The sequence below is a fragment of the Trichechus manatus genome, unplaced genomic scaffold (assembly GCF_000243295.1).
Source record: "Trichechus manatus latirostris isolate Lorelei unplaced genomic scaffold, TriManLat1.0 scaffold00009, whole genome shotgun sequence".
In the NCBI taxonomy this organism is placed as follows: Eukaryota; Metazoa; Chordata; class Mammalia; order Sirenia; family Trichechidae; genus Trichechus; species Trichechus manatus.
In genome coordinates this window covers 2,609,877-2,625,266 of record NW_004443945.1, presented here as the reverse complement: position 1 = coordinate 2,625,266, position 15,390 = coordinate 2,609,877, and the positions used below count along the sequence as shown (strand labels likewise).

The window sequence follows — 15,390 nt, the reverse complement described above, 5'->3', positions numbered from 1 at the left end:
AGAATGAAGGGATACACTGTGTAAGTTAACATGTAAATAACCAGCCCTGGTTATCTGATTCTGGTGCCCTTGCTTTTATTTATTTTACTGTACTTTAGATGAAGGTTTACAGAAGTTTCTCATTAAACAGTTAGTACACATATTGTTTTATGACATTGGTTAACAACCCCATGACATGTCAACACTGTCCCTTCTCAACCTTGGGTTCCCTATTACGAGCTTTCTTGTCCCCTCCTGCCTTCTAGTCCTTGTCCCTGGACTGTTGTGCAGGGTAGGATGTATCTTGAGTCAGTATCTTTTGAGATAGGAAAGAGATTAAACAAGCAAGCAGAGACAGAGGAAGAGAGATGCCAAGCCACATGAAGATTTCCCAGGAGCAGAAGCTCAGAAGAGGCAAAGACCTCCCTCCAGAGCTGACAGATAGAGAAAGCCTTCCCCTAGAGCCGGCACCTTGAATTCGGACTTCTAGCCTCCTAAACTGTGAGAAAATAAATTTCAGTTTGTTAAAGCCATCCACTTGTGGTATTTCTGTTATAGCCGCACTGGATAACTATGACAATGCCTCTAAGAAAGACTTCTTCCAGGATAGAGCTAACAGCCAGGAATAGCTCATGGGGAAAAGGAAGCAATGCAGGTGGCCTGATGGCCACCAGTTTTAGAACAGGTGGGTGACAGGTTTGGGCATCTGTAGGACAACAATCTAGAGTGGCAGATTACAGCTGTGGACCAAAGATGGAAGCCACTATCTTGCCCTGGCCTTGTCCACTGAACATGCTTACATCAATCTGATCAGACCAGGGGCTCTGGCCACCACATCCACATTCCAGCCAAAAGGAAGCAAGAAAGGATGATCGTGTCTTTCTAAGGACACTTCCTGGAAGGTGCACAAGACACTTCTGCTTACATCCTATTGGCCAGAACTTAGTCACACGTCCATACCTAGCTGTAAGAGAGGTTGGAAATGCAGTCTTCATTTCGGACAGTCATAGGAAGGAGGGAGACAACCTGCAGGCTCTGACACAAACCTTCAAATACTTCACACCACCCCAGAGTGATATGTCTAAAAAACCATAACTTGTGACCATGTCTGAATTCTTCAGTGGCTCCCCACTGCCCTCAGCATCAGTGCCAAATGCATGAGCATAGTTAATAAGATCCTACAGGATCTAGCCCCCACTGCTTTCTCACTCCCCCTTCATTCCAGCCACACTCAGCCACTAGCCATTCTCTAAATCAGCCATGCTCTGTGACTCCATGCCTTTGCCCATGCTTGGAATGCCATTCTATCTCTTCTCCATTCAGTTACAACATCACAACCTCTGTAGCATCTTCCAAGACAGAGAGGAAGGGGTGACCAAGATGGGCAGGAAGGGGTGACATTCAGACTTGGGCTGGGAAGGGAGGAGGCATTCTGCTGTCCAGGGCTTAAGAAAGGCCTAAGCTGTTATGAATTGCCAGCCTTACATGTGCCAGCATGAAGCGAGCTGGAGCTACCTCTGGACCTTTGAGATGTGAAAGGACCATGGGTTCCAACTTGTTCTTCCATCCACCATTTGACAGATAAGGAATTGGAGGCCCAGAGACAGGCAGTAAGTTGTCCAAGGTCACAGAGTAGCAGAGTGTAGACTCCTGGCCCACCATCTGGTGCTCACACTGCACTTCCCTAATGCTATGCTGTAGCCATAGAGAGATGTTTATGGAGTGTGGAGTGAGGGGCGGTCCTGGGGGCTATCATGCCAGGAGGCGAGGCCTGTGCAGGGGTAGGCCCGGCAGGGGACGCTCAATGGCTTCAGTCTCTCAGCAACTCTCTTAGAGGCCCCAGGGCCTCACCCCACGCCCCAGCCCCCAGGCCCTGCAGTTCCCCTGTGCCGCCGGGAGGGGGCGGAGCGCAGCTCCACAGAGGCCACAGAGGCCGAGAAGTGTCCTAGGGAACTCACATGAATCCATCTCTTCTCCCCGACCCACTTCCCTTCTGAAGGTCCCCGGCTATCTGAGAGCACAAGGTTCGCTCCTTCCTTCCTCCTAGGTGCTTGAGATGGGGAGCATGACCTCTTCACTGGAAGGTGAACTTGCGGCCATTGTTCCAAAGCCTGGGAGAGAGGCTGCCTCTGCCGTGAGAGCTGTGCAGGCATTCCTCACGGTGGTCCTAGGGCTCCTGCTGGTTGTCCGGGGACATAACACTCCCCCTGAGCCCAGGGTCACTGAGAGGAAAGCCTGTTACCATAGGCATAAACCACTGTCCAAGCAAAGCCAGGCTGCATTTGGGGGTATTATATCTTTTTCAACTTGGAAAAAGAAAAGCAATGTCCCTGCGCTCCTGAGTGCCACAGGGGCGAGTGAGATGTTTCTGAGGGGCCTTGTGTCCAGGCATATAGCCCTCTGTTTGTATAGTCCATCCATATAGTCCAAGGATGCTTCCACCTGACATGCTCATTTGGGGGAGGGTAGTCTGTGTTCTGGTGTCCCCAGAGTCGGTTCCAATCTAATCGCCATGAGGCCAAAGGGCTGCAAAATCTGATCCCCAAGGGGCGGATGTCAAACCGTTTCACCAGCAGGGATTTGAGGCTGGAGTGAGAAGGAAAAGGAAAGGGAAAATGCCCCTAAAGATGTGTACCCTGAATAACGTATCAAGGCTCATTTAGGTTCTATCCTGGACTTTTGAGGCACATGGGAGGTTGAGGGCATGGTCCCCGAATGGGGCACTTAGCTGGTTGAAAATGTCCTCTCAGCCCAGTGCTTCACTGCCTCTCAGGGCCCTTTTAATTTGGCCTCCCCTGCAGCTCCCAGTCCATTTTTCTCTTCCTTAGTCTGCCCAAGTATGTTTAATCACTCGAGCTACATTTCCTCCACTCTCTCGGTCCTCCTGCTAATCACCTCCCCCCCACACACACACCCACACTCCTCAAAAAGGATCTGTGTGGCTACATTCTTGGAGCGATTCTCAGTTCTTATCTCACTTGGCCTGTCAACATCTCGGACACTTTTGATCTCTCCTTCCTTCTTAAAGCACTTTCCCCTCCCCCCTCCCCCAGTCCTCCCAGGACACCACTTTCTTCACTCTCCTCTTTCTCAAGGACCCTCCCTCCTAGTCTCTTTTGCTGGTTTTTCCTCATCTTTCTCCTCTCAAAATCAAAGTATCCCAGAGTTCAGCCCCAGGAATTTTTTTTTTTCTTTCTACACTTACTCCCTAGTGATCTCATCCTGTCTCATGGTTTTAAATAAGATCTATATGCTGACAACTCCCAGGCTAATATCTCCAGCCAGGATCTCTCCCCTGAAGCCAGACTTACATATCCAGTTGCCTGTTGGACCGCTCTCTTTGACTATCTCACAGGCATCTCAAACTTAACATGTCCAGAACCAACCTGATATCCCCGTCTCCACAACTCCACTCCTCCCTTCATCTTCCCCAGTTCAGGAAACGGGAACCCCAACCTTAGGAGCTCAAACCAAAAACCCTCGAAGTCATCCTTGACTCCACTGTTTCTCACAGTTCGCTTTCAATCCCTCAGCAAATCTTAGCAGCTCTGTTTTCAAAAAATATCATAAAGAAGCCAGTTCTCCCCTCTCCATCACTGCCATCCTGGTATGTGTTTAAGTGGGAGAAGAAGGCAGGGGCTAGATCTTTGCGGGGGGGGGAGGTCTCTTGGCTGCGGCAAAAACTTTATGTTTTACTCTGAATGCTGTGAGAAACCATAAAAAATATGTTGCCATGGAGTCAGTTCCTACTCATGGCGACCCCATGTATTACATAGTAGACTTTCTCCGTCGGGTGTTCTTGGCTGTAATTTTTACAAAGCAGATCGTCAGACCTTTCTTCCGTGGCACTGCTGGGTGGGTTTGAACTGCCAGTCTTTAGGTTAGTAGTCCAGCACAAACTACGCTGGGAAACCATGGGGAGATTTTAAGCATGATCAGAGTTGCCTTTTGAAAGAACACTCTGAGCGCTAGGCGGGAGAATGAATTGAAGGGGGAGACTGGACATGGTCAGACCCGTTAGGTGTCTATTGAGGTTTTGGGGTCGAGATAATGATGGGTTAGATTACCTCCCTTTCACGAGGAATTCTGCACTTCAATGCCCTGGTAGGAGCACTAGCAGCTTGTCTCAGAAGCAGGAACGCCAGCCCCCCATGTGGGAGCCAACGCGTTTCTGTAGGGGATCCTGGAGGCTGCGACCCCTTACTTCAGCACCACTGACTGGACAGCTCCCTCCCCGAGTCAGAGCAGAGCCCAGCGCCTCTCCAGGGAGACCTTTCGGTCTGGGTAGAGCCTGGGGGTTCAGCTAGTTCCCAGCGCCCCTGCAGAGGCCCGCGGATCGGGGAAGGGGCCCTGGGCTAGGCTTAGTTGAATACCTTTCCTTTGGGAACCTCCGTTTGCTACCCTCTAAAATAGAGGTAACCGTGCGGCCGTGCCACTTCCCAGAGCCAACTGCGAGCCGGGACGAGCTAGATACCCACGGTCGGTGAGGACACCTGTGGGAGGGGATGTCTGAGAGCGAGGCCTCTGAAGACAGTTTTTACCAGACTCCGGAGTTTATCTCTCTGATTTTGGAGAAAAATGAAGTCCAGTCTGCGGCGGGCTGGGGAGAGAGGACTATTTGCAACTTAACTCCGGGAGCGTGACCCGCGCAGCTCCCGAACGCCTGCGCCACTCTGCGTTGCGTCTACGCTGACGAAACTTAGAAGAACTAAACTACGTCTCGGATAACTGGACAGTCAGTCCGAATTATTTTGCACTCAGTCCAGATTTTTTCCCTCCAATGGCAGAATTTCTCCAGGTGTGGAGGCGGAGAGCCAGGACCTCCGTTTTTGTCCTCCCTGGAGAGGTCACGAGCTAGCCGAATCGCGTTTCCTTTGATGCCGTTGGAATTGGTTTAATTTTGAGCTGAAGCTTGGCAGGATTCCTTTTCCTGGAGTTTGGAGGGCGCCACTTGGGATCCGAAGACTGAAGAGGGACCTTGCTGTGCCAGATCAGAGAAGGCAGGGAGAGGCCTTCAGATTTCTCTCTTCTAAATAACTCCGGGTTTCGGGTCTCCAACGCGGAGCTTTCTCTCGACTTGCCTGTAAGAGGGAAAAGGGAGCGGAGAGTCGGGCCCTGGCCCTAGGAATACCCTCAAACCCGAGTGTCCGCGGCTGCTCGCCAATCCCAAACCCTGCAGTGACCCTGCTCTCCGCCCTCTCAGCCACTAGCCAGGCCCACGCCGCCTCCCCAACCTCCCCAGTCTGCCTGGCGCCCTCTCGTTCCCTTCCCTCCAGGGCCCAGGGTGTCCTCTGGGAGCCTCCCTGCGCCGGGAGGGGGCTCGGTCCTTAGGCCCACTTCACCTTGTAATGGGGCAGGAGGCCAGGCTTCAACCAGTCTCTGCCTCCTGCGTCCCAACCCTAGCCCCAGCCCCACCCTCAGGGGACAATGAGGCAGGCACAGAAGCGGGGAGCGCCCAAGACTAGGTTTCTTGATGTGAAGGGGCAGCCAGACCTCCTTTCAAGCCCCAGAGTCTCCCCTTCTTAGCACTCCACTTTTATTCACTCCCTGGGGGGGGGTCACCACGTGACATTAGGCAAATCACTTTCCACTTCACTGCTGTGGGCCTGTTTCCCCACCTGTGAAACAGGAATAAGTAGATCTTCCCCCAGGGGGTTGCTGTCAGGAGTCACTCAGACAAAAGTAAACGTCTTATCACAGCCCTGGTGATAAGGGCTCTGTCATAAAATAAGGGTACCCTCTCACCGGAGTCCCTGGGTGATGCAGTTACCACACTCGGAAATTTCGGCGGCTTGAGTCCAGCCAGAGGTGGCTTGAAAGAAAGGCCTGGTGATCTACTTCTGAAAAAAATCAGCCATTGAAAACCCTCTGGAGCACAGTTCTACTCTGACACATATGGGGCTGTCATGAGTTGGAATCAACTGGACCTCGACTGGACTGAACCCTCCCATTAAGGGGGATGCCTGAGTAGACTTCCCAGAAGAGCTGGAGACTTCCTCTACCCCAACCAGCCCATTCCCTGGTATCGCTCTAGATTTCTGTGAACTCCACTGGGGGCTGGGCAGACATGTTCACACCCATTTTACAGACAGGAAAAGTGAGGCCCAGGAGATGACCTACCCAGCCCACCGCCCCACTACAGTTTCTTAGCCCCAGACCCTGGGGTGAAAGGGGCCTCTGCCCTCAGCCAGAGTCTCCTTAGATGCCCCTCCTGTCTCTGTAGGTGCCAGGGCTTCATTTCAGGAACTTCTAAAGGGGACTGGGGAGCAGCTGGAGGCTTCTGGGTGGGTTGCCCCAAGGGGAAGAGCATTCATCTCTTTGTGTATAAAGACCTCAGCTCTCCCATCTGTAAAAATGAATGTGATGATTAAATCAGACAAAAACCCAGCAGCTCATCCAGCACTTGATCCTGACAGTCTGCGGAAACGAACCCACACACCCCTGAGGGGCTGGTGTTTTGGCCCCAAAGGATTCAGAGAGGTTAAATAACCAGGCCACAGTCATACAGATGGAAATGTGGAGCTCCGCGATTCTAACCCAACTTCTCTCAACCTCGGAGCGCCTGGGAGAGCCAAAGCTGGAGGAGGTGGGACAGAGCCGGCCAGGTTGACGCCACCCAGGCTGCAGCCGCTGCCTTCGACCAGGTTCTTTGGGCCCCTCCGGCGCTCAGGGAGTGGGGGCTGACGCGTCCCGGTCAATCCCACCCTCTCCAGAACCCACCGAGTAGGCGCCTGTCCCAGGGCAAGGGGAAAAAACAGTCTTCCAACGTTTGCTCCTCCACATCTCTCCGATTCCCGCACCTTTGAAGCAGAGACGCGACTAGTTTTTAACTAGCTGCAAAGATGGACTGTTGGCAGCTCTAATATTTTAAAATATCCATTTAAACTATTAAATTAATGCACGCATACATACATACGTATGTACATACATACCAGCACTCCTGAATTAACTCTTCTTTCTGCTGCCAACCCGCCACCGCAGGGAAGCGTCTGAGAAAACGTGGCGCAGCCGGAAGCGGAATCTCAAAGGCCAAGTCCCACATGGCGCCCCCGGCCTGTGCCAAGGGAGCCTTGATCTGCAATTGTCTCAAAAGAAGGAGGGTCGGGGGGCTTCACCTCTTCCCGGCTTACGTTGGGCTGGGATGAAGGGCCGGGAGTGAGCGGTTTTCACCTCCAAACCGCGGTGAGGGGGGCCCTTGTATCCATGCCTCCAGCCCATAGAGGCTCCCTGCAGGGCAGCTTTACCGTCACTAAACAAGTAGTGTTGGGTGCCTACTCCGAGCCGGGTGCTGGGGGCGCAGCGTTCGGCTCCGGACGCTTGCAGGCCCCAAATCTGACCGGCTGCAGGGAAGGGGCCTCTCGCGCTCAGGAAGTCGGCCCTCCACGTCTGCATTCGTTCCAGGGCACCTTACAGCGCCACCTGCACCTCCAACTTCCCAATCATCCTATCTGTGCCACGGTTCCCAGAGCCTAGCCGGCTCCCTGCACACAGTAGGTCCTCTGTCCCGCGTAATTCCCTCCCGCTTCCTTTGTTGGAGCCCTTGCTGGAGACAGCCACGCTGCGGCGACTCGGGCTCCCCCTGCTGGCTCCCGCAGTAACGGCCTGAGCCGGCACCTGATGGAAAAGCCTGTTTTTTGAGCTAGAGGGGACACTCCAGCCACACTCTGCCCAGCCTGAACTCATCCCTGCCTCCTGCCAAAGTTACTAGCGAGAGGTTGCCACGAAGATCTTATTTTCCATAACTTTATCCTGAATGTAAACAAGATAAAAGATGCACTCATTTGCCCAACAAACATTTGCTGAGCCCTCGCTCCATATTAATCACCACAGCTAACACGGATTGAGCACTTACTACATGAGAGGCATTGTTGGGCTCTTTTCCATGTATCAGCTCATTTAATCCTCATAACAACCCTAACAGTGTGGTTCTGATATGATACCCACTTTACAGTTGAAGACAACCAGGTCCAAAGAAGCATGCCCAGGGTTGCAGCTGGTAAGTGGTTTTGAACCTGAATCTTCTGGCTGCAGAGTCCAGGCTTGTAAGCACTCCATTATGCTATGCAACAGTGATAGAAAACTGTAAGACTTTGGGAGGGGCTTCAAAGCATCCCTTGTTTTATAACGTCCTTGGGTAATTCCTCATGGAAAGAGAAACAGATGAATGTTTTACCTAAAGAGAAATGTTGGGGTTTTCCTGGCTGGTGCTGTTATTCTAGTGTGCAAGAGTGTGTGTGTGGGGGGTGTGTGTGCATGTGTATGTGTTGCTTGTGGCACCAGCAGTTACGAGAATAAGATGGTTTCCTTGCATTTTGAAGAGAAGGTAAACAGACAAAACCAAAACAAATTAAAAAATGCAAATCACCACCAGCTTGAGATTCCTCTTGTCATTCCTCCAAATCTGTACTTCCTCCTACGAAGAAACGAGAATGAGGCTGGGTGGTGCAAACGGTTTGCAACTGGCTGCTAACCTAAAGGTTGGCGGTTCGAACCCAGCCAGCAACTCCATGGAAGAAAGACCTGGTGATCTGCTTCCATAAGGATTACGCCAAGAAAACTCTATGGAGCAGTTCTACTCTGTAACATGGGTTGCCATGAGTTGGAATCAATAATAACAGGTAAGGTCTAGTGGCCTGTTCTTCACTCCTAAGAAGCTAGGAACCATGAAGGAGCCTGACCGACCTCTCTTTGGCCCCCTCCCCAAAGTGGATTCATCACTCTTAATGTTCCTCTCTGTTCCCAGCCACCTTGAATGAGCCCCAGCTGCTGCCCTCACCATGGGCCTGGCCAGCGCTTTGGTGTGGGGTGATAATGCCTGTGAAGAAGGGACACTGTGCAGAGTGTTAAGGAGTGACAAGTCACCTTGGGAAGAGTGCCACAGCGAGAGAGCCATGGACCCCAGACCAAGAGTTCAAGAATCTGAGAGTGAAGAGAGGCCTTGGAGACAAGCTAATCCATTATTTTCCAACAAGGAGACTTCCAAGTTGCCCTCTGCCACAACGGTGCCTCAGGTATAGGATGCTGAATGGGCCACTCCAGACTCTAATGCCAAAATTCCAATGTGGAAACTAGAGACCCATTTGTCACTTTCCACTCAGCCCCAGCCTCAGCCCTGTACCCTGCCCCAGATCCATATATTAATTGTGTGTCTCTGGTCTCCCCTTTTAAGACTCTAAGTTCCTTTGAGGACAGGCTTGTGTGTTACCACTGTATTCCAGGCCCTGAGCACAGGGTCTGACACAAAGTAGGTGCTGAATTAAATAAAAAATTCCCCCATACATCCCTGACTGTTGATCATCCTGCCCCTATTTTAATCCTCCCAGAGATGGGGCACTCACTACCTCTCTGTGGGGCTGCTCTTCTTGTGGGTCTGCTTTCCATAGCCTCCCAGACCTGGTATCAACCTCTGAGCCTTTTCTGAGTCCTAGGAAAAGCTACAAATTGTACCACAAAGCCAGGCACTGCCTTCTGGCCTTCTAGCCCGGTCCAAAGGGAAAAATCTAGAAAAGGAAGATTTTTCTTCCTAAAGGGCATGGGAAGATCCACCTGAGCCCCAGAGGAGAATGCAGCCCTCTGTGGGCTGAATTCACAACACAGTGTGTAAGTGGCTGGGGGCTTCCTTGAAACCCTCAGCATGTCTGGTCATGAGTGTCTGGGAGAGGCTGGCCTGGAAATGCTGAAAGACTGTAATGGCATGTCAGTTCCAAAGTATTTCCCTGAGTTTTCATGTGCCAGGGTGAGCCAGAAGATGTGTATGCATCCGTGCATTCGGTGTGTGTGTGTCAAGCTCTTTTTGAACACAGTCTGTATTTGGACCCAGGAAGATGGGCAGAGCGAGTCTGTATCCTGGGGGAGGGGTTATGTGTTGCATCACCTGGGCACAAGGTGGCGAATGCCCTGTAGTCACAGAAGAGCTGGAGTCTGGATAACCCTGGGGAGGAAGGGGTTGTGTATATATGTGTGTGTAAAAGTGTGTGTGCATTCACAGTCAAATGCCAGTCTGGATGATCTGTGTGTGTGTTCGCATACACAGGTACAGAGAAAACGCCACTCTTGCTTTATATCTGGGTGAGAGTGTATGTTGCCTGTGTGCATATTTACAAACATGTCCCAACCTGGTTCCGTAACACTGTGATCTTATGGTTAAGCATGTATATGTGCCTGTATGCATGTGTGTACGTGTGCTTACAATGTAATCCCAACGCTGTATGTGAGTGACTGTGTGTGTGCTTAGATGCAAAGCCATATCTGAATCTGAGTCAGGGTCTGAATGAGTGTGTGTGTGTGTGTGTAACATGCATACCCCGGCCTGGTTCCACACTCCACACTGCAGGGACCTAGGCAGGTTCTCTGACCATGGAGGCAGAGCCCAGGAAGGTCCCTGGGCTGGCTGAGCGCGTACCTCGAGGAGTATATATATGTGACTGGTATTTATGGGCAACCTCGCCCATCCTTTGTCTGGTGCCCACAACCCGTGGCCTCTAAACTCCTCACCCTGGCAGGATCTCAGCTGTCCTTCTGCAGACTGCCTTCCCCCAAGGAGTCCCTTTAACTCCCAGCGCCTTTCCTGGTTAGGGGGCTGAGAGTTGGGGGATATTCATCTTGGGGAGTTTTTGTTCCGCCTCATGAAAGGCCTCAATGGCTGGGAATACCATTCTAATTACGGGGAAGCCCAGCTTATGTGGGGGACACAAAGGGCTGTGGTCTCATAGCAGCTCCTTCCATCCGTCAAATAAGGCTGTCTAATGACGGGGTGAGAGCTGTGAATGCCTAAAACAAACTCGAAAAGGAGGGAAAATAAAGCTGCCGGGGGCTTAAAATATATTAAATTACCCAGATTAGGAGTCGTGGCTTTGCAAGCGCTGGTTGGAGAGGCTGGGGAGGCTTCAAGTCCTGCTATTCACATTGGGGGAGAGGGGTCAGTAGGTCTGGGGGGGCTTTCAGGGGGGAGGGTTCACAGAGCCCTGGCCATTCTCATGCTAACACTAGGGACACACTGCAGGCTTAGTGGGCTGGAAAATAGAAATGAATTTCCCTTAATCCTCCCCCTCTCCCTCCCGCTCCTCCTTGCAGCCCAGGAGAAGCACTGCCTAATTGCCTTTAGAGCCCGCTGGCCAACAGAGTAGGGCCACACCCTGGCGCCTGCGCCACTGGGCCCTCTCACCTCCTCACACCTTCTTCCAGCAGAGCAGGCTCAGGGCCTGCAAGGCCCCAGGAATGAGAAGGGGCTCCAGGGTTCATCGGCAGGAGTCGTGAAAGCAGACAGCGGGTCTCCAGCGGTGAGAGGTGGCATTATTGTGTACGTGCATGAGTGTGCACACACACATTTCCTCCTTTCAAGGGTGCAATTATTCACAATTTTCAAAACACCCCTTAATACTCATGCACCAGTCACAGACACAATATCCCTTCACTCCTCCACATCAACCTTTCGTGACACACATACACCCTCTCACACACACCCCTTCACAAACACACATGTTCCTAGGCTCAAAAACATGGTCACACAATTTGCAGACACATGTGCCCCTTCACAAGTGAATACACATGGCTCCCCCTTTACAGGCACCCACATAGCCCTTTACAGGCACCTGTGCTTGGACATACAACCCTTCTCAGATAGTCATATGCTGCCACACACACATATATCCCTTTAGATGCACCCCCAGAATCACAGGGACAGAGTGAAGGTCTGAAAGCCCTCACGGATCTAGTACAATTTCAGTGTTTTACAGCAAAGGAAACTGAGGCTCAGAAGACAGCGAAGGGATGCCCTTCTTTAGGGCCGTCCAGTCAGTGCTGTCTCTAACTACTGCATGACCTTGGATAAGTCATTTCCCTCTCTGGGTCTCAGTTTCCCCGCTATGAAGACAAGGGGCTTAGACTAAATGTTCTAGAAGACTTCTTTCAGCTCTGATGTTAGGAGCAACCAAGTCTCAGGGCTGCTCCTCCTGCCCTACTCCTGCCTCTGCACAATTAGGTGTATGTACACACACATTCAGAAGGAGCCCTGGTGGTGCAATGGCTAAGTGCTTAGCTGCTAACTGAAAGGTTGGAGGTTAGAACCCAGCTGCTCAGTGGGAGAAAGACCTGGCAATCTGCTCCTGTAAAGATTACAGCCTAGCAAACCCTATAAGGCAGTACTACTCTGTCACATGGGGTCACTATAAGTCGAAAATCGACTGGATGGCACCTAACAACAACAACACACACATACACACTGTTGACACACATACTTCCACAGTGCACGTGGCAGTGATTCCCCTGAGTGTTATGGAAGCTGATGTTAAATGCACATGTTAAACTAGAGGGTCCGCCTGGGAGCTCGGAGACCCTCACCCGTGCAGGTCCCGCTGCGGTCAGCACTGTAGATGGCGCCGCCAAGCCGCCCACCTACCCTCAACTCTCGCGCATCTGTGGCTCTGACCGTGCCACTGTGCCAGTTTGGGACGCGGGCGTGTCAGGAGTGGATCTGAACCACCGAGCCCCACAGTGCGGCGTCTGGATCCCAGGGGCGCCCTCTGCCGGCGGATCTGGAGAAGGCGCGTCCGGAGGAGGCAAGACGCGTGCACGTGACCCCTCGACTTGACCCTGGGAGTCCGCGCAGTAAAACCTATTCCCTTGGGTTGTCTACTCCTCCCGAGAGGGCCAGAGAACCGCTGGCCCGACTGACGAAGAGACCACGCGAGTAAACTGGGCGGAGGAGCGTGAGCGTGGGGCTAGGCCCGGCCTCGCCGAGGTGGCGCCGCCCGCCCGGTTTCCATCGCCCTTTCTAGGAGAGAGCCAGCGGGCGCAGATGCGTGGAGAGGGCTGGGGCTGGAGCGAGCACACCCAGGGTCTGCCGCTGGCTGCTGGTAAACGTGAGCCAGTCGGCCTCAGCGTTTCCATCTGTGATGCGGGCGAGGGAGGGCCTCTGGCAGCTAAAGGGCTGCAAGGAGAAGCCCTAGTAAGGGCAGGAACCTCCCGCCTGGTCGCCAAAGCTTCCCTGCGCTGGTTCCTGAGGGTTGGGGCACAACCCCGGGCTTCGGTAGGGGAAGGGAGGTGCAGCCGAAATCCTCCTGGCGTGGGCACCGAGGCGCTCTAACCTGTGGTGCGGCATCGTGGAGGGAGAGCAGGGGCTGGGAGACGCGGGCACGTCTGCGTGGGCCGGGTACTTTCAATAAATCGAGGAGTTTCAGAAGGTGAAACGGGCCAAGGATCGCAGGTCTCTCCCCACCACTTCCAACGGATCCAAGACATCCGCAACATGACATGTCCAGAGACCTCTTGTACCCCCGAGGGGGGATGGGAGAGCACCGGTCTCGCCAACGTCTGGTTGTGCGGTCACATACCAGGCTTCGGGCGGGCCCAGCGTTCTTCCCCCTTCCTCCCCGCGGCCCTGCGCGTATGCGCGGCTCCCTCCGCAGCCCGGGCCCTGCTGGGTTCCTCGCCTTAGCTCTCAGTTCCAGGTTTATTGAGGGGGAACCGCGCAGGCCTTCTTCTCCCGGTTTTCCAGCTCCAGGCCAACTGGCCCCCGTACACTCTGTCACAAGGTTGGAGAAACTTCCGCGGCCACTCGCCGGGAGTGGAAGAACAAAGCTGGAATGGGATATGGGGGGATTTGGGAAGGCCGAGTGTTTGAGGGTGTGCCGCATTGCATGGAGAGAGCCGGGCTGCTGAGCTTCGCCGCGGACTGAGTCCGGCAAGGAGGACCGCGCCCAGGCCCCCTGTGTTTCCCAAGCGGCTGCCCCAGGCCTTGGGCCTAGCTGTGCGCCAGGCAGGGGGTGGGGGTGGGGAACCAGCTTCGAGCAGCTGCGCCCTGCTGCGACTGGATTCCGCGTCTCCCTGGCCTTTTGGAGAAGTCGCGTTGAGGTCCGTAGGGGCAGCGGGGACTTGGCTTGGCAGAGAAGGGTGAAAATGAGGGCGCCGGCACAGGAGAGGGGGCAAGGCTGAAGTCCTTCCAGCCGCGCCTGGAGGGCCAGTCCCGGCGCTTGGGGAGACCACCCAGGTGCCCTCTTCTCCCCACCCCACCCCACCCCAAGCCCTTCTCCGCAGCCAGCCACTCCAAGATGCATGGATAGGTCCGAAAGCGCACACACCCACGCCACTAAAGCATTCGACACAAATACGCAAGAGCAATCAATTCGAATTTCAGAAATTTTTCCAAAAATAAAATAAATAAACTAAGCCTCACGTGGCGACGCTCAAGCCCTGGACCCTGAGGTGGGGAATGGGCGCGGGCGTGGAGAAGGGGCTTGAGGGATTCCCTACGGGTGGGAGGGAACCCCTAGACCTCGCGGTTGCCCGCGACCTGGTGCCATTGTTCGCGGATGAGGGCCACGCCAGCTTGTGGGCCGCCAAAGGAGCCCACGTGGGCTGGAGGCGGCCCACAAGCCGCTACGCAAAAATGCCTGGGTTCTCCCAACACAGGAGCCGCCGGAGTCCGATTTGTAGCTAGAACGACAGGAGACAGGGAATTTCGAGCCGTTCCTAGTTTAAAGCGTATCTCCAAAAGTCACCCTCACCGTCCCGCATCTGCCCCCGCCCCCATCAATTACCTCCCATTAATCATAAACAGAAACGGGATATTGTTTTTTTTCCTAGAATATCCCAAAGATGAGTGGCGGTATTAAGGGCGAATTCCAGCGGGGCCAAGCTTGTTTTTGTCATGATGGCGCTGCCAGGGCTCGGGGAAAATCTCTGCGGTCCTGGCGAGGACACGGTGGTGGGGGCCAGCGGGGCTGAGGGCTCAGAGCCACCTGCTTTTCCACCCAGAACTGCAGCCTAGATTCCCGTGCCCGGCCCCGCTGCAGTCCGGGTCCTCGCGCTCAGACCTGGCGCGCCAGCCCGCCTCGCGAAGAGAACCCAGTTCCCGGCAGGTCCCCCGGAACCGAGTCAGGCACAGCCGCCTGCAGGACCGCAGGATCTCAAGGGTCCTACCCAGTCATTGGCAAGAGCCTAGAGGCTGGATTTTCCGAAGCTGCCGGCGTTGGGCTCGTGGAACAGTATTTAGGGAACTCGCTAGGAAATCCTGATAGGCAGGGATTTTCTAAACATCCCGGATCCCCGAACCCCGCGTCGCTACCGGCTTGAGCCACGCGAGCGATGGCCGGCAGAGCGGGACTTTGGGTAGTGGTTTCTGGGCTTCTGTTGGTAAAACACAGAAAGAAACTGGGAGAGCCGAATGAAGACAAAGCCGTTTAAAAACGTTCGATTGGCAAAATCTCCATACTCAGCTAACACTTGAATTTTCAGAGCTGCCGAAGGCTGTATGCAGGTCCAGAAAATCGATTGTGTTTCAGGGTGAATTCCACCTAGGTAACAAGAGTCCTGGAGCGTCTCCCGTATACACAGAAAACACACATGTTGGAAGGAATGGATACATGGCAGAGTAGGATGCCCTCAGGACCCAAAGGCGTTTATAAACCTACC

General features: G+C 53.6%; 1 protein-coding gene across 1 annotated transcript in view; it reads left to right on the top strand.

Moving 5' to 3' along the window:
* Positions 1-13,063, top strand: part of RHCG (Rh family C glycoprotein) — a 99,261-nt gene extending 86,198 nt beyond the window's left edge. The window contains exons 11-12 of the mRNA XM_012559641.1: positions 12,327-12,536; positions 12,624-13,063. Coding sequence (XP_012415095.1) covers positions 12,327-12,536; positions 12,624-13,063 — 650 coding nt within the window. The remainder of the gene's footprint in view (positions 1-12,326; positions 12,537-12,623) is intronic.
* The last annotated feature ends 2,327 nt before the right edge of the window (positions 13,064-15,390 follow it).